We start from the raw sequence: 20076 nt of genomic DNA, 5'->3' as shown, positions 1-20076 counted from the left end.
CATTTCTAAGGACATTTTTGCATTCTATTAACACAATAAAAACAAACAGAGTCTGTAAACCAAGATGTGGTGCTACAGTAACTTACTATAAACATTATATGGTCAAGCTAAACCCACACAATGAAGTTAGAGCAGACAGTTTCAGACCACCTGCTTTAAACACTTCACATGCACTCAACTCACATGTTCCTAAATGCCCAAAGGTCTCAAATTCCCGTTTCTGTGTGTACTTACCTGGTACAACAGTATATCATAATGTCTGGGGAGCCGTTAACATAAAAGTAAAAAATAATTTACTCAGTATGACTTTTGGCAAAATGAAAAATTTGGAGACAGATGACTCCTATACAGCAGTTTCTACATTTTTCAGTCAAATATGGGGCATGTTTAATACACACTCCGCTAAATCTACAATAAACTTAGCATGGCCGATATTAGGGCCTAATTAAAAATGTAGTATGATGATAAGAGAGATCTGTAAGTCTGGAAATATTTACATAGACTTTTCTAGGATTTGATGATTGCCAAGAGCTGTGCTGACTCACTGCACTAAACTCAATCTCCTATAATGAGAAACATTTCCCAGCACTGCACCTCAGAAAAACCTTTACTTACCAGACTTGAGACAATCAGATCAGCAGTCTAGAGAAAAGAAACAATTCATCAGATCACTGTTTGATGATTCAGACTGTTGAGCCTCTTCACACACAATCCAATTTACTGTGACACAAATTAACTAGTAAAATCCTCAATTACTTTAAGCTTTTTTAAGTTTACTGTAGTCTAAAGAGGAGACAATTGAACTGCAGTGTCTCACATGGCTATAGTAGTGTAATAGTGTAATAAAAGCATTATTACTACAGAAATGCAAAGAACAGGCACCAATATTTGTTGGCACAAGTGCAGGACACACCAAATATTTCCTACACAGAAGCCTTGTGGCTCCAACATTTTCTACAACAGGTCAGAGCTAATAAAGTGTGAAAAACCAAAACTTTTAATGTCCTTTCAGGTTAAAAACATTAAATACAAAGTAATTATTTTAATCAGAAGCAACAGAAAACCTCATCATGTTTTGGTTAGTCTGATATGAATATGCAAATCCTAAAATACATGTAAATACTGACATGTTACAATAACAGAGGTGCAGAATGTTTTGTGAAATGAAATGTCTTAAAATATTAAACTTAAAATTCCTTTCATTGTACCAGTTGCTAGGAATATTTATGTATGTTGCAATAGAATTTGAATGGCCTGAATTCAAATTCTATTAACACAATAAAAACAAACAGAGTCTATAAACTTACACCAAGATGTGCTGCTACAATCACTTACTGTAAATATTATATGGTCCAACAAAACCAACACACTGAGGTTAGAGCAGACAGTTTTAGGCCACCTACTTAAAATTGTCCCTTTTTGGCAACATTTCTATTTAATTTTAAAACACATTATATTCACTAAATAAGTAATAAAGTAATTCGACACAATGGCTGTAATGTACCTAACAATGTCCACTCACACCTCTGGTTCTCTTCGTTTTTATTATTGCTTAACTGTTAAAGCTATTACTTATACCGAGTCAGGCAAAATACTTCTACAGTGTTCTGACTTTAATGTAATACATCAGCAGAATTTGAGAGACAATATAGATCAATACCTGTGCAGCTCTTAAGTGTTTGAGCAACCACTTATACTGACTCCCCTAAAACACTTTCATTGTTTTGTCTGCTACTTAAATCCACAAACATAAGGAGAAAATGAACAACTGACATTTAGCTATGTTTGGATTTGATAAGCCATAAGAAATTGATATCATACATAAATGGGCTATTAAACTTCAGGGACATTTTCAGGGACAGTCAAGAGTTTCTGTGTGGGGGGGGGGGGCTTTGCTGCTACAGCTCACAAATCCTGTGTTTTTGCCAATCAGTAAATGGAAACATATCACAAAAAGTCATACTACTGTATGTAAGTTGCCAAATGTGCTACGCAATGCCAGGTTCATACTGCTTCAGTTACAATCACTGTTTACTTACCAGCAAAGGCAAAACCAAAGATCTCTTTCACTCTGTGTAACAAAAGACAAAGCACAAAAACACAGAATGAGACAACTCAAATCAGCATCACAGTCAATACTGCATCACTCTGTGTAGTCCAAAAGATTCAGTACACTTCTTTGTTTACCACAGCAACAAACAACTCACCTCTTTTTTCTACACCTTATTAAAGATTACTGTCTTCATTAAGGTAAAATGTGGTTTCATCCGTTTGCAATAAACCACACAAGTTTCTCAGTTATGTGATAGCTCTATTAGTTTGGTGCTATTAGATAACACAATAGATTTAATAAGCAATGATTTGCTACACCTAGCACTGCACACTTTATCAAATTCTGACATCACAATTTCAAAGCATGAGCAATCATAAATGAAAGCTTGGATGATATATTTGTAGGCTTCAACATTTGAGTTGGTCTGCATTCAAATTCTGCTTCCTAAAGATATTATCTGCACACAGTATCATTTAGTATCATTTAATATGCTGTTGTTTTAAATATCTACATATCATATTTATAATATTAATGGTGCACTGCTGCATTTTATTTATTTGAAGGTGGCCTATATTTCATTAATTTTTCACAAAGTGAGAAGTTAAACAGAGCTGCAGGTGTTGGATATATTAAAAAAAAAAACTGCACAAACAAGTGTTTGTTAAACAGTTCTTAAAATTTAACTAAAAAACTAAAATTGATTAATTAAAAACAACTTCTTCTTGTTAAGAAATGTTATTTTCTTATATTATGTGTTTTATCCTCACTCTCTCTCTCCCTTCTGTTAATTAACCCACAACACAAACACGCGCACAGGCACGTGACTCTTTTTCTCCCGGCTTTCAGTCAGAGGCGGTAAAATGGCTCCTTTGAAGTTGCCGACCCTGCTGCTTCAGCAGCTAATCAGTGATTCTAAAATGGCGGCTCATTACATTACAACCTAAAGAATGAGGCCGTTTTAACTGACTGACTTGTGAAGAGGAGAAGTAACTTGAGCTTCCCTAAGAGACTCAGAAACACTAACACACCGAATGAAACAAATACAACACATTAACTGTATTAAACAATCAAATGAACCATATTAATTTCACACTGGGCCTCTAGGAGCTAGGCTAGGCGTTAGCACTTGGTTGTTAGGGCTAGCTTACCAAACACTTCTTTTAAATACTAAAATTACAACGTTTCACTAACAAAGCAGCCATTGTGTTACTTAAACATGACTTATACTTCGACTGGCTTTATAAGTCACTAACAACAACTCAGTAAATCACTCAAACAGCTTATAGACATTTCATTTCAGAGAAGAGAGACAGAGTAGCAGCGCTTACCGGCAGGGATCGACCAGAGAGTGGGCGGAGATTCAGGAGTCAGCAGGAGACGTAAAAAGGAGACATTCACGGGTAGTGGGAAACTCCGTCATTACACAAAATTGGCATTGAAAATGTGAAAAAATATATGTAAATTTAAATATTAATATACTAGATTTTTTTTTTTAGAAATCTAGTATATTAGATTTCACACACACACACAATCACATAGATGCTGCTTGTGTCAGATATATTATGATTTGGTAGACATACTATAATTGATCAGAAATACTACATTTAGTAGAAATGCTATGTTTTAGCAGAAATACTATAATTAAGCATAAATACTATATTCAGCACAAATCCTATAAAATAGAAGAAATTCTATGTTTTAGCAGAAATACTGTATTCATCACAAATGCCAAAAAATAGCAGAAATACTATGATTTAGCAGAAATACTATGATTTAGCAGAAATACTATGATTTGGTAGAAATACTATGATTTGGTAGAAATCCTATAACTCAGCAGAAATACTATAATTTAGCAGAAATACTATATTAAGCACAAATACTATATTAAGCAGAAATACTATAAAAAGCAGAAATACTATAATTTAGCAGAAATACTATATTAAGCAGAAATAGTATAAAAAGCAGAAATACTATAAAAAGCAGAAATACTATAATTTAGCAGAAATACTATATTAAGCAGAAATACTATAAAAAGCAGAAATACTATATTAAGTACAAATACTATAAAAAGCAGAAATACTATATTAAGTACAAATACTATAAAAAGCAGAAATACTATATTAAGCACAAATCCCATTAAAAGCAGAAATACTATATTAACCTCAAATACTATAAAAAGCAGAAATACTATAAAAAGCACAAATCCTATAATTTAGCAGAAATACTATAAAAAGCAGAAATACTATAATTTAGCAGAAATACTATATTAAGCACAAATCCTATAAAAAGCAGAAATACTATAAAAAGCAGAAATACTATAATTTAGCAGAAATACTATGAAAAGCAAAAATACTATAATTTAGAAATACTATAACACACACACACACACACACACACACACACACACACACACACACACACACACAGAAAGAGAGAGAAGCAAGTTTTTAGGTCAGTCAAGCAGCCTGGGAGCTGCTAAATTTGAATCCACCAATCAGAGAGGCTGTGTACTTTTTTCCCGCCAAAACAGGTGCAGCCACACAGCAGAGAGACAGGATTTTTGCAGTCTATTTCTCATAGTGAGGACTAAACTCAAACAAATGACCATAATTTCCTAACCGTAGGGGCTAGAACGGTCATTCTTACACCGTTTTGTTCAGAAGAGATGGGGGAATCTTAAAGTGTTGACAATTTATCATTAAAATATGAATTATTAAACATATTTGACTTGTAATGCACCATAATTGAGTAGAGGCTAAGCGAAAACTGCCTTGACTTGCCCTCAAACAACGCTTTGTAACTCTAAATCTATTTGGAGTATCGATATCATTCTTTCACCGTAAGAGACAGCAGGCTTTGGTGAACAGTCATGGAAATTTTCAGGTCTCTGTGGAAATCCATTAAAAAGATATGACGAGAGAAAAAATTGCCTCATTTCCAGAGTTTGAAATCTGAAGAAATCTGAGCGAAGGACGAATTTCCTACCCTCAAACAAGTCTAACTCATCTCAGAACAGTAATAGGTGAGAAAATAATTCTTGAATTGTGAGCGTCAGGAGTGTCTGAAGATATACTGGGACAAGCCTCATGTCTCAACGTCGCTTCGTTAAGGAGATATGACGATTCGAATATGCCTCTCATTACAGAAATCAAGCGGTGATTTTGAACAAACTTTCCATTGACTTTCTATGGAGAGTTTTCAGACTTTGTGTTGGTCTGAGGAGATTTGCCAAAATTCTATAAATCCCACAATAATGATAATGACATTTTCTGAAAGCCAGCAAAAATACCTACGTTTTGATGTATAATTTGTGGAGGTTGAGTGAAGATTGAGCAAGTAGCAAGAAGTTGTTCGGACATGAAGAGAAGACTGCGAAACTTAAAGTGGCTCACTTAGAACCAACTGCATAGCAACCATAACAACCCATGTATTTTGTGAAAAATCACAAAGATGAAACTCAAAACTTGAAGAGGGATAAGATGAAAATGGTAACAGATATGAAAAAGCTGAATCATACATGAATAGCCCAATAATTTGTGAACATTTTAAAGTTTGAATGGTTTTTCTAGGTGAAAGTATGAGGAAGTAGTTAAGTTTCAAAAACAAGCAAGTTTTAGCAGAATTTTGGAAGTTTTCCATTCATTTCAATGGGACAAATTAAAGGAAAAAAGCTTAATATTTTAAAAAGTATAATAGTAAAAAATAGCAAAAGTCATAGCGCACATTAGCAGAAATAGCAAAATAGTTTAAAATTTGAACGGTGAAAATCGGCTGAAAATTGTGGAAGTAGTTAAGTGCCAAAAAAGTACAAAAAGTGGCAACTAGAATAATAATAATAAAGTATAAAGAATAAAGAGAAACAGGAAAACAATAGTGTGGATGCCTTAAAGCATCCACACAATAAAGATGTAGAAGAACAATACTGTGAATGCTTTTACAAGCATTCACACTAATAATTACACCTTGAGGCCTCTGCCTTTGTAAATGGAGGGACAGTAACTGCATGTATATGTAAGCCTGTAAAACCTGCAGATAGTCAGATTAACAGTATTTTGTCTCTACCTGCCATTCTGCAATTCATCTCATGTAAGCAATAACGTGCACACAGCGTGACGTGAAAAAAGGCACATACCTTTGACATTGCATGACGAACTCTGTATTCCTCATCCAGTAAACGCAAAAAAGGAGTTTTAAAAAAATCTCCGTTCTCGGTGATTCGAAACGCCGTTTACGTGTGGACGAAACAGCTGCGTTTTCAAAAATACCCGTGTAGGTGTGGACGTAGCGTAAGAGAGTTAGTAGTTTATTTTCTTACTACCTGTAATTTATTGCAGATTACTTGTATTTGCTTAATTGTTTACTAAATGTTTGAGGTGTGAAATAAACCGCAATGGAGCAAAATATGGGTGTGTGTGGTTGGAGGATGTGTTCGTGCGTGCGTGCGTGCGCGAGGGGGGGCGCGAACATTTTTCTTGTAAAACAAGGGGGGCCCAGCAAAAAAAGTTTGGGAACCACTGGCCTAAACAATTTAACAGCATGTAAAACAAGTTAATTTTAACTGATATACTAGCCTAATCCTTTGAACATTAGCTGCTACATTAGCCTAAAGAACCGAAGATAAATTGCTACCTTTAAATAAAAGCATTAACAAAAGCTGCTACAATTTCATATTTGTCTAAAAAAATAAAAAATAAAAAAAAACACACGAGCTAATAAAAACAGTAGTATAGGAAGATAACTGGTGTAGGAGTCATTTTTCTTGTGCCCTTATCTTTATCGCCACTAGGGGGTTGTATTTCATTTCATGCACTTGTTATGACAGGCAGGTATGAGGTTATTTAGGGTCAAGGTTAATTCTGTTCAGGTCTTAAATATTGACTTTGTTTAAATGGAAAGATAAACGGACATTGCAAAGGAAATAAATGACTCGTGAATATAAATGAAAATGAAGATTTGGCACGGTGAACTGTGACTGAGTGCACGTAAAAGCAACGCCTACAAACAAACAAGTAGCAACCAGTAGCATCAAAATATAGGATTTACTCGCTACAACAGCAATATTCAACTTTTATCATGTACGTCTGATTTTTTTCGTTTTCTTTTTTTTTTATAATTTAAAGTTCATAAATTACATGAAAACTACCACTTTTTATGGGACTTTCTCCGTGTTGAGGTACTTGGATTCACTTCATTTCATGACTGCTGTCCTGTGCACAAGTTCTCTTTAGAGCTGCATCACTGTTTTCCAGCAGCTGCAATATGTGTTAAATTTAAATTCACCTCAAGCATTGAAAGCGGGGTTTAAACCCACAGGAATGCCTGTAAACTGTTGCAGCAGTCGCCCGACCCTGGTGTTTACTGGTTTTATTGAGGTTCTGGTGGTCTTCATTCTCATGAAGGGAGCCAGCCAGACAGCTCATTCAGAGGCTGCAGTGATGTCAGCTGCATGCTGGTCTCCCAGGTCTCTTGGGTGTTTGTTCATGAGAATGTGGGGTGAATGCTTTTTTTTCTGTCTTTTACACACACACACACACACACACACACACACACACACACACACACACACACACACACACAGTCTTGTTTTCATCGCTTCACAGGCTGTTGCACAGTCTTTCACTCTGTTCCCTAAATTTAAGTCTTATCCAGAGTTTGTCCCAGTAAGGGAGATGGGAATTCCCCACATTGTTTGTGTAAACTTGTATCTCACAAGATTAGTAATACTGTTACACACAACATGAGTTGACATCAGGAGACTGTAACCACATTAACTTTCTACCTAAACATCAGTACCCACCCACAACATGAGTTGTACACAGAATAATGAGAAGTACACACAAAGCTGTGTTGATGCTGACATGCCCTAACCCTCAGTCAAGCTCAGTTAGTGGAAGTTTTGTCAGAACAAACAATGAATCTCCACAATGTGACTGTATAAACAGGAGTAAGGCTCTGAAGGCTCCGGGTCTTTATCATTCGTGTCTCTTCTTTTGTATTTCCTTGTTTTTAATCATCCTTTCTCCAAAATGTGCAAATTGTTTTTTAAAGTCTTGGAATGCTGCGTGTGTGTGTGTGTGTGTGTGTGTGTGTGTGTGTGTGTGTGTGTGTGTTTGTGTGTGTGTGTGTGTGTGTTTGCACAAACGGCATGTAGCCAATCCCCTCTGAACAGTTGCTCTTTGTGGACACAGGAAGTATGGTGATAGCCGCATGGATTTCCAGCCAGGACTTTAGGAAAAATGGCACAAGACTCCGCCATTCACAAACTCTCCAGCTCTCTCTGCTCACTTCACGCCTCTGATGGCTCACAAATGGATCAAATAAAAACAGAAGACAGGCATAGTTTAGAAAGGATCTCTTCCCCTTAAGGCTGCAGAGTCGTAAGGGCAAAGGTGTTTATTTGATGGTAGATCATGGAAGGTGATTGTGTGTCAAAGTCTTCAGATGTGTCATTCAACTCTGAGCGCAGGTTTGAAAACTGAGCAGATGATGTCTGTGTGTGCAGGTAGCCGTCCGACAGTCCAGTATGTGTCCTCGCTGTCTGAGTTGCCTCAGGCCCTACAGCCATACTACACCCAAGGCTACCTCCTGGCTGCACTTCACCCCATCATCCTGTCTGTGGGTCGGACTCGCTCGCTTCCCTTCAGCCTGCTCTACCGCGCCATCCTGACCCGTCCTAGACCCAGGTACGCCAGTCCTAGTCCAACGTCATCAAATTTATCTTAAAACTGGCCTATTATTGATTTTTTTTTTCTTGTAAGTCATGGTCAAAGAAAGCTTTTGCCATGATGTTGTCTAGTAGGTATATGAAAGATAAATGAAGTCAGCTGCATATTTAATGCAGATTGCTGATAGGAGGTCTGGCTTGCGTGCTAGCAGAGAGAGGAGACTGTGTTTTGGTTTGACTACTGTTCAGTTTCTGTTGGCTAAAATTCACCTGACGACAGGGATCTGTCAGCAGCCAGTGAGGATGGAGTATGTCTAATCTCTCAAGCCTGCTGGGCTCTGCCGAGGGACCCAAGGGGGCGACAAAACCACCACAAAGAGATATAAAACCCACTGCCAGGAAGGTCAAAACCACAATACCCACACAACAGTCGCAAAGGGACCCAGAATCACCATACACAGCTGAAACAACCGCAAACAGAATAAACATGACTTGACTACAAAGAGAAATGAAACCTCCAAGACTAAACACGACTACCATTCGGAAAAAAACTACCAAGAAACTAAACATGAAACCGAGAAACATAAAACAGCCACCAAGGAAGCCAAACTAACCAGGAGAGTCTAAAAATGATTACCAGCAACACAAAACAACCACAAACAGACTAAATACCAGGAGACTAAAATCAACCACAGAGGAACTAAACATGATTATTAGCAACATCACTGTAAAGTTGCACAAATCAACCAATACGAGGCATGAACATTTTCACACTTTTCTCTCTTGTTTAAACACTCTCAAAGTTCAAACCTTCATAGAAAAATAAGTCCAGTATTATAGAATGAAACCAAAGATCAAACCCTGTTTTCAGGTCCACAACATGGGAATAGAGCAGCTGGAGAGAATTCAACATTAATGAATCAATGGTACGGTAGTGGAGGAAGCAAGAAGAATGGTAACTTCTACCTTCCTTTAGCATGTCCAGAAGTCCCAGTTTTTGTGCAATGGTTAGCATCTTCCTCTGCCTTTTAGGTGCTACCGCAGGAGCTTTTGACAGTGCAAAACGCTTCATTGACATTGTTGTGTTTGTTGGAGAGAAAACTTAAAAAGTGCAGCACTTCAGAGTCACACTGTACCGATCAAAGATTTATGTAAATTTGACAAGCTGAACGCATTCTGTACTGTACAGGAGACACGGCACGAGGTTGATTGACAATGGTCTACAGCTGATCGGGACACAGAACACAATGTGCTGTAAAACAAAACAAAACAAAAAACAACATGCAAAATTGCACCAAAAAAATCTGCGAATCAGTAAGGCCGCAAAAGGTGAACCACGCTATAGCGAGGGACCACTGTATTACCGTATTTTCCACACTATAAGACACACTTAAAATCCTTTAAGTCCTGACAGTGCGCCTTATGTATGAATTCTGGTTGTGCTTACTGACCTCGAACCGATTTTATGTGGTACACGGCGTGCAGAAATCTGTCAAAAATGTTTTAGTCTGACTTTGGTAAGCTATGAAGCCGCACCGCTTGATGGATTGTTGGAGCATTACAGCTACTGTGGTCTGGAGCCTCACGGAGTAATTTGGGTCCAAAACTCCGTCTACTTCAGGTCCCAAAGTCAAACGAACACTGCGGCATCACTGAGAGTTATAAACTGTCTAAATTCTTTCATCTTTAATAAAATGATCAGCGTTGCTGCTTTACCAGGTGTAACAATTAAGTTTAACATCCAGGCATCCATGAAAACAGAATTTATTCAATTTAGTTAGACTAGAGTTAGAAGTTAGCAGGAAGTTGGCTCGCTAGCTTCCACCTAAACATGATATAGCATGTTCTGACTGAGAGATTTCTGAAAAAATTCAAACGTACAGCAAGCTATCACTTCCAACATAAATGAAGACATAAAACTAAACAGCAGTGACGTTTATAGGGTTACTGAAGTTGGGCTAGCTGGTATATAATGATGTGCTACGTGATCGCTAGCTACACAGCTATGTTAGCATAACATTAGCACAGTGAAGCTGGAGGATGAACGCTAACTTTTTTCCACTCGATAAAAGTTAACGTGAGGGTTCCTGATGGTTAGGGACAAATGCAATCACATGGCAGGATGCTGTAAACGGACCAAACTTCAGTCAGGAGAACAACTAAGATAATCCATCTACAATGCAAGGTTAGTCATTAATATACTGCAGCAACATGGGAATAGAGCAGCTGGAGAGAATTCAACATTAATGAATCAATGGTACAGAAGTGGAGGAAGCAAGAAGAATGAGTTGAGTGAAGTTTGACTTATCTGACTGGTTTGTTTTGCTTAATGTGCCTTATGGTCTGAAAAATACATAGGTTTGTGGAGCGTTGTGTTGTTTATTCTGTTAGTTGTGTGGGGGGATTTTTTCCTGCAGACTGTGGTGTTATGCTCTTGTATCGAGTCGCTGTCTCCTCATACTGATGAGAACAAAGTGAAACGTTTACCTTCACGTTGAAACGGTGCTACAACGGTCTGTGCGTACTCTTATCACTACAGTAGCAGCAGCCTGCTGAGCATGTAAATGATTTATTTGTTTGTGTCTGCAGCTCTGTGACAGCTGGACTCTGCTGAACAAGTCTCCCTGGGGTCTAACACTTATCTTTGTTATGTGATTTCAGTAAGCAAACAGCATCCATGTATCACAGCGTGCCGGTGCTGAGGGTGGAGGAGTGGCCTTTACCTGGAGACTCGCTGACGGCTGACACTGTCAGAGCACTCATCGATAGGGTCAGCCATCTTTACCGGTGCATTAATCAGATCAAAGGATAAAGAAGGGATTTTTAGTATATATGTTACAATCAAGACATTCTCAATGGATTCAGGATAAATGAGTGGTCAATGTATGATAAAAGCAATAAATAAATACTTTTAATGGCTGAAAAATGTTGGAAAATACATTCACCTCATCTAAACTTCTTAATCTGTATTTATCTTTGCTGTAGGTGAACAGCAGTGCACGGGGAGGGGTTCGATTCATTGGCTCCGTCCTCCAGCAGGTGAGTGGGATCACCAATGGCCGGGTGCACAGTCCAAAGAGGGCCTGTCGCTCGCCTCCACGTACACCTCCTGAAACACTGCCTGGAGACAGAGAGCTGGATGACAACACCTACAGTCCCGGTAAGACAAGATATTCATGTTGGGACTTTCTGACTGGTAGTGTGACCTCAGGTTCACATCCGTGGTGACAATAATGGTGTTATGTGTTAGACTGCCAAATGGTCCTGAACCTTGTATTTTATGTTATTTTTTTAAGAAAAATGGTAAAATGAGTCATACTTTTGCTCCTTCTCCTTCCAGATTTGAGGTTGCTGGTCTTCTTCCACTCATGGGCTCCTGGCTGTGCTCCTCTGGACTCTCTGGGCTGTCAGTACCACCAGGGGGCACTCTCCATGCGTGTTTCCAGGAAAGGCCACGTGGTCAGTGCTCTGGAGGCTGATTGGTTGGAGCTGACTGCCGCCTACTATCGCAAAGGCTGGTCACTAGTAGACTCCTTTGTTTACTGGGACACACCTAAAGGTTGGTCTTATGGTGGATGTTAAACAAGCACGGAGCGGCGCATGTATGTTTGTCCTCTGCAGGCTTGAGCACTTAAAAACATTAGTCATGATTCCAAAACTAAAAGACTGAAGAAACCTCAGCTGTCCGGTGACAACAGGTATTGTTCAATAGTTTGAAAATGGTCTAAAACCCATTCAGATTCAGAACCAACACCAACTTTCAAAGTCATTGCAAAATCTGATCCAGACCAAAGCCAAGTTTTAAACAAGCCAAAAGTCAGGTTTAAAACCAAGTTTCAAACCATTCTACTATGCCTCAAACCAGAGCCACAGCCAGAAGCCAATCCAAGTCTAAACCAAGTCAAAGATTAGGTATAAAAACATCCACATCCTTGTCCAAAACAAGTGTAACAATTTGTTTAACGTCACAGCCCAATACAAGTTATAAGATGGTCCAAAACCAAGTTCAAACTTGTGTATGTGTGTGTGTGTGTGTTGTGTACTTATTGTTGTGATTTACATTGCTGTGCTTGAGAGTCACCATCTAACGGAACCAAATTCCTTGTATGTGTCTGCGTGTTTGCATGGCCAATAAACACGATTGTGATTCTTTAGTCCAGCCCAACAACACTGTGTAAAATGGGCCCAAAGTCAGAACCTGTTGCAAATGTTTAACTAGTCTGACGTCAGCTTGAAATCCACAAATGAAACCAGAGTTGTCAAAAAAATGTTAAAAAGACTAAAACAAGTTTGAAATGTGTCACACTGATCTGAAGCCACCTGTGTCACGTTGTAAGTGGACTGATTCTTGTATAGAGCTTTTCTGCTCTCCCAGAGGACTCAAAGCTCTCTGTACAACATGCCACAGGCATCCATTCTTCTATGCTTTTAAGTGCTTACTAACCACATTCATACACATACATACTCCGATGGATGCATCGGAGAGCAACTTGGGGTTATGCAGACTAGGAAGAGCACAGGATCGAACCACCAACCTTCCGATCAGTAGATGACCTGCTCTACTCCCTGTTGTCCAAAACGCTGGAACAACGAGCCTCCCAATAACCTTGAATAAGTCCAAGTGAAGCTGCAGAGCTGTGCTCTGCAGATGAACAGGAAGCGAGGTCGCCAAAGTCGGGAAGACTGCTCCAAATATAGATGCAGTGGGAGAAAGGAGCCAAAACAGGAAGTGACTTTTTTGTGTTTATGTCAGTCTTTGGGGTTTTTGTTTTTTATGAGATAGAAATGGATCGCATATATTTTTCATGTGTTTCATTTTGGCCACAGTTTATTTTGTGCAAACTCGAGTCATACTTTCTAGTCTTTTATGAATCTATTTTAAGTCGTTTTACTGCATGCATAGAATCAGATAACTTGGGTTTGTTATCCTTCTTCCTAATGAATCGGGGAGCATTAGGCAGCTCGCTGATGGTGATGGAGAGGTTTGTACAGACGGACTACAACACGAACCCTCCGCGCTGCTGTCCTCTCACACATGAACACGTGGGAACTCTCAACCTATTTCTAATAACTGGGTCATTATCAACCCAGCGACGCTCTCATTTCCCCAGCAGCTGAAACTAGCTGCAGCAGTGTGAATCATGTATGTGCTGCCAGACAAGGTCAAGAATCTGGTAAATGTTTGATTGTTGTTCTGTACGTTTTCATAGCAGCATTTAGTTGTTTGCTCTTTTTAGCTGTGAAACTGCACAATTAGACCACTTGATGCGCAAAGCTGACTTGCATAATGTCATCCAGTGCCCTCTGAGCAGTTTCAGTTCCACAACTGTGACTTTATCAATAAGAACCATGCCACACAAAAATATGAAGATGACTTTTTCTGTTTTCACCACAAAAACGTGACCGTGTGTCTTCCAAACAGACGTTTGTGTCACTGCCACTGTTTGTGTGTTTCAGGCGAGCCGGTGCCTCGATCGCTGGAGGGATTGTTCGTGTACGAGGAGAGAAGCACGTCTCCTCCTGCCAATGACACAATTGTTGTCGAGCAGTGGACCGTCATCGAGGTCAGTGAGATTTTTGGAGAGATGTTTGTGGAACAGAGATGTTTTATCCACTCTTTAAGGGCAAGCTTAGGTTAAACTGTGAGGCTTAAAAAAGACAAAAAAAAAGTTCTTTTTGAACATTAGTAGCTTTTAACACAGTTTGAGATAAAAAATGACCCGTATGTGTATGTGTGGTTAACATTGTGAGCACCTGGGACAGAATTAGAAAGTCAAATAGACGGTTTGAAGAGTTTGAAGCTGGTCGACTAATGAGGCATCTGGTTTTTTATACCTTCATACCTCCTCACATTATACACCATATGACAGTATTTATCTAATCAATAGAAATCATTGTAGTGATGGATTGGGTGACTTGATAATTCCACGTTGTTACTTTTGCTGTCTGGCTTTACAAATATTCGTTTGGTAAACTTATAATGCCATTAATGCACAACTCACCGTGTAGTTACACCAGGGATCGGTTAAGAGCAAAGCACAGTGCCACAAAACATATTTAGGCATGAAAGTGAAGAAAAAGCATCATAGCAAATCCAGTCTGGAAACTGAAATCAACTTTTGTTAAATTCTGTAGTTTCTTCCACTGATTTCATTTTTATTAAATAGATTAGTAACTGGTTAAATAAAATAGTTTCAGGAGCCACAGGTTTGAGACCTTTGCTGTGCTTACTGGTTGAGGACCCTGACATGACACCTTAGAGCAGAGCTGAGGTCCAGTGTGAAGTGTTATACCCTTTAGATGTGACTCTAGAGGCAAAAAATTGCGCAGCTTCTTCCATGTTTGTTGGCTCTAAAATACTCCCAAACACTCTTTGTTTACTAAGCACAAACCAGTCGTTCTTTCACAGCTCTCTGAGCTCAGCTGTCCACTTTATCAGTGTCTCTATCATTGCCAGCTTTTCATTCCTCAGTATAGACCAATCATCATAACTACATCGCATTTCCAAGGAACTCCTGAGAGACCAGATCCTGGCCCCCTAAAGCAGGTGTGCTTTGGAGCAACTGGCTCTCAAAGGCTCCCCTTAATGACCGGCTCTAAAATAATCAAATGTTTAACATGGAATCAAGCCAGAAGTGGTGTTTACTGAGACTCACGGCTGGCTCTTAGCCAGAGAGGTTGCTTTTTCTGAGCCCTTCTGTGATATCTGGACACGTTGCTCTCCTGCAGGACTCCAATGTGAAAACAGATTACGGGCCACTCCTGCACACTCTGGCTGAGTTTGGCTGGCTGCTCACGTGCGTGCTGCCCACACCCATCATCCGGCACGACAGGTAGAAGAAGATGCTTTGAAGATGTTTTCTCTCCTGAAACATGTTTTTCAGTTGCATTTCTGACCATGCTCCCGTTGATGTGTGCAGTGACGGGAATCTGGCCACAAAGCATGTTGTATTCCTCCAGAGGCCGGTCAGAGGTCAGACAGCCGGACAGCCGAGGAACCAGGTGAGACCTTTTCCACATTCACTATGGCCAAGAAACATGATGAGGCAGCTGAACGTTAAGCAAATGTTTAAATGGTCTTTAATCTGCATGTGGCATCAGCGTTCTCTGTTGGATAGACCTACAAAAGCCTTGTGCAGCAGTGAAAGAGGCGAGCTGGTGAACATGTTGGGATGTTAAGTAACTTCAGAGCAGCATAAGACACTCAGGTGCAGGTGGAGACCCGAAACAGAGCTAGAATAGACATCACTGCACTCAGCGATGTCAGTCTTGTGCTCCTGCTTTCCCAAAGTCAGTTTGGTTTACAGTGTGTGTGAGGAGGTTGTAAATTCAGACGCCAGCAGGGATGCAAATTTCCCTTTAATTTCCTTACCCAAGCCAGCATTTCATAATTCCACCTCTCAGCTTAGCTTCCTCACATTAAGCTGAAGAGTTTTCTTTCTTTGGGATTTTCAAGAAAGCACTTCTAAACATGCTACTTTTCTTTAGAAAGTATACATTGCTTTTATTTAATGTTGTGACTGGAGAACAGCAGCAGTGTTTAGTGGAAGTAAAGAGCTGACCTGTATTACCAGCATCACCCAGATGAAGATGAATGAAAAATGGCTCTGTTGGATAAGCAGGAATATCCTCTGTGTGGCTAAAGTCCCCCCTGGTGGAGAAAGTCGGTACTACTCTGAGTTCACTGCAGGTGATGGCTGCAAACTCGTAGGAGGGCAGAAAAACAAATCAGCAGTTACCTGGAAACTATTCCAGGTGTAGTTTTCATGAAGCGGTTTTATTTATTTCAGTCGCCAGTCTGCAGAGCCGCCCTCAAGAAAATCTGTCTTTAGATTTTTCATCTGTGTCATTTCATGGTCTGTTATGGGTTCTGACTTGTGTCCCTCTCTGTCTCCAGTCTGTGTCCAGTCACTCTGTGAGTCGGGCAGCCAGCAGCCCCGACCCTCCAGACACCCTTGCTCTGCCTGCGGGAGGCATCGGGGGATTCCCAGTGTTCGGAGGAGGGTACCCCAGCTCCCTATCCCACATGGAGGAAGGTGGCTTTGAGCAGGATGAGGGGAAAGCTGAGGTCACCTGTATGTAAGCAGGTGCAAGTACCCAAGCAAAGAGATATGAACTGTGGAAGGTTCAGACTATTCACCATCTGACAGAGACTTTAATGTAGAGGAGCTCTGCACTTTGAAAATGTTGTTAACAAAGCCATAATGAGAAAGCGGTTGGACTTAGATGTGCAGAGTGATGCACGCCTAATAACAGGTGCTCCCAGTATTATAAAGCACAGAAAATATGTTAATGTTATTGTGAGAACTTGAAGGAGCGGGGCTCTGCTTTCTGCTTACAGTCTGGAGTTATGCTCCTTCACAGCTCAGAAACATACTGAAGCAGGAAGAAATCTAGTTTAGTTTAAAGTTATTTAGAAAGAGTACAAAAAGTGATGTGGAACTATGACTAAACATAATAGGAAAAAGTCACAGGCAGTTTTGGTTAAAAGGGCCTACTTGTTCTTACTTCAACCCTCTAAAATCCATGTTTCCTGAGAAAGTTCATGAATGTCAGCTTTAGATTTATATATCAGTGAGACAACATCCTTCAGTCAAGTAATCAGTTGTCAGTAATAAATGTATTCCAGAAACTGTGAAAGGAAAAAGAAAGTAGCACATTCCAGACTTTGACATATGACCGGTGACCTCAGCTTGAAGTGTGTGGATGTAGCTGCTCGGTGCGGCTGCCATCGTCCTGTGTGATCACTGTGTGGTGTCAGTGGCTCTATTAGGTTTAATATTGTACACGATGGAGCTCGATCAGTAGAAATTTGACTTGTTCTTTCATAACTGGTTTAAAGCCCCAGCTGTGTGCGCTTTCTGCTGGCGTGTGTGTATAACTGACTTTCAGTCAGAAAAGCAGCAGAGGTTCAGCGTCTGGACTCGGAGTCTTTTTTTCTCTCTTTGCTAATGTGCTGCTCATAAAAATCGACGAGGAAGACTCCTGGAGCCTTGAGGAAGATGCCGGGGTGGTGGAGGTGTTGCGCTAGCACGTGGCGATGCAGGGCAGCAGCTCTGACGTGTGAAAGGAGGAGATGGGAGCATTTGGAGTTTAAAGGTGAACTGGAAGTGTGTGTCAGGTGTGTGACGTGAGGAGAGTGAGAGGGATGTTGGTGTGCGTGACACAGGGCAACTGGAGCACCACTTCAGTGTGTAGCTCTTACGCTGTGATGAAGGCTCTGTGCTGAAAACATACAAGGTATAAATGGTGGGTGTGGCTTCTTTGTCTGAAAAGTGAAGCAGACACACAAGTGCCTTAAACCTGCACTCTTTCTAATGGCCACCGGGGGGTGATACCAAAGGTTGCATGTCCTATACAAGTCTATGAGGAAACAGCCCCCTGCTTGGACCTCTATAAACACGAGTTCAGTGACGTATTTTGGATCGTACTGATGAAAACGCTCTTTGTAAAGTTTGGTCACTCCAAGTGTCAGAGAGGACGACTCATACAGTCGGTGAGCACATGGTCTGAGTCAGAGCTACACCCACAGCTCATTACATCAAAGTTCTGATGATGAGGTCATCACACAGTTTACATGTTTTGGAATACATTTATCTGGTATTTAGCTCTCCACTGAAGTTTTGTCTCTATTGTCACATATGATGTTTCACAATTGTTTTGTAGTTTCACCAGGTAACCACACAAAAAGAGAAAAATCACTGAACTACTTGAGCCACCGTACAGATATGTAGTTAACCTATGCACCTCCCCAGTACATGATGAAAGCGAGGTGCCTGAAACAGTATATTTGTACAGAAAAGCCTATTTCTCTGAGATGTTCCAGCTTTTTCAGCTATTACTCTGGAAATCATTCATACAGCTCATCGTGTTTAAAAGTATTATTTTTCCTCCTTCATTTTAAAGGTACTGCTAATATTCCTGCTGCTTTCCAGACATTCAGTGTTACACACATCCTAAATGGATGGAGGGCTCTTTTTCTGCTGTTGTGCATGTGTGTATAAGTATATTAGATGATAAGTGTATTTGTCTCATTTATATAAAACATTTCTAAAGCTGAGCTTTGAAATAGAAGCGATCGATGTCGTTTGCAGTCTGCGATGCACAAATACAAGAAATGTGAGTTAAATGCCACAAACATGAATTTCTAACAGGTGCCATGTTCTGTGAATAGTATCAAAATGTTTTTTTAAAAAAGACCCTGGAAACTAATTTTTCGAAGGGAGATTTGAGATTTCAGGATGAGGGAGAGCTTCCATGCCAATTCCTGATTAAACTATTGTTTGTTCTGGGATTTTACAAAGGGAAGTTACTTTATAATAGGACACAAATGGGACAAAAATATGGAGTGACCTTATGAATCAGGAATGACTTTTAAGCGGACCTGTTCTTCTCGTTTTCAGCAGATTTGATCTTGGACTGGTTACAACAGTCACATTGCACTATTCACAGTGAACCGTTCTTATTATCGCTGATCTTCAGTTCATCCCGTCTGAAGCCACTTTTAGCTTCCTTTAAGCCAGCTTTATTATGATTGGCTGCCCTTCGTTAAGCGTTTACAGGTGGGTGGGGCTTCTGTGCTTGCAGCCTGAGGGGGCTTTATTAGAGCAAACAGTAGAAATGGCCAACGTGTACATACCCTGAACTCATTATGTTAATGTTTGCTTTGTTTAATGAGCTCGATGATCAGAACAGTGCGTCAGGAAATGAAGAAAGCAGAGCAGGTCTCCTTAAAGATCAACTTTCAGGTTAATCTGAGGACTTTTATAAATAAGGTGCTGTTTTACTTTGAATGGAAATGTATTAAATGGGTGTTCACTGTCAGTATTAATATTCTAGCTTTTCCCTCTTCCGAGAGTTGTACATTTCCCTTCCTTTATCGTGGCTGTTATTTTTTATTAAACAGTATTTCCCATGTCTGACTCACTGATTAACCACACGACCACACACACACACACATCTGAATAATAGTCTTTTTGTTTTTATTAACAGACATGAAAATGTCAACAGTAACAAAAGATTTTTTTAGTCCAATAAAAAAAAATAAAGTGGGTTGGATCAGGCTCCTCCCACAAAATAACTTAATGAGGGAGAGGGTAAAAGAAGGTTGTGCTCTGACATGTAAATGTGGCCGATGTTCTCTCCTTCCTGGATGACTTATTGAATACTTAAAGCAGCCAAACGTTGCCCATTGCTGCAGGAGATGAGAACATCAGGCACACTGGACACAGTATTATGAAGTGGGGACATGTCACGATGCAGGATCAGAGTTAGCCAAACAGCCTTCCTATACACGTCAAAGGCCGAAGAGACTATCTGACTGCTAGTACACATACAGAGCTAAGAGATTACGGTTTTC

At 39.8% G+C, this 20076-nt stretch overlaps 1 protein-coding gene across 1 annotated transcript; it reads left to right on the top strand.

Moving 5' to 3' along the window:
- Positions 1-8463: 8463 nt before the first annotated feature.
- On the top strand, positions 8464-19632 carry LOC146500315 (raftlin-2-like). The gene is made up of 8 exons (XM_085135443.1): positions 8464-8736; positions 11379-11487; positions 11703-11877; positions 12058-12276; positions 14175-14281; positions 15447-15550; positions 15638-15719; positions 16615-19632. Exons 1-8 carry the CDS (start codon positions 8495-8497, stop codon positions 16798-16800), a joined length of 1224 nt encoding a protein of 407 aa, XP_084991569.1. The 5' UTR covers positions 8464-8494; the 3' UTR covers positions 16801-19632.
- The last annotated feature ends 444 nt before the right edge of the window (positions 19633-20076 follow it).

This window comes from Neolamprologus multifasciatus, chromosome 16, assembly GCF_963576455.1.
Source record: "Neolamprologus multifasciatus chromosome 16, fNeoMul1.2, whole genome shotgun sequence".
Taxonomy (NCBI): domain Eukaryota; kingdom Metazoa; phylum Chordata; class Actinopteri; order Cichliformes; family Cichlidae; genus Neolamprologus; species Neolamprologus multifasciatus.
Note: the sequence above shows the minus strand (reverse complement) of the source record. Positions and strands in the feature narration are given on the sequence as shown.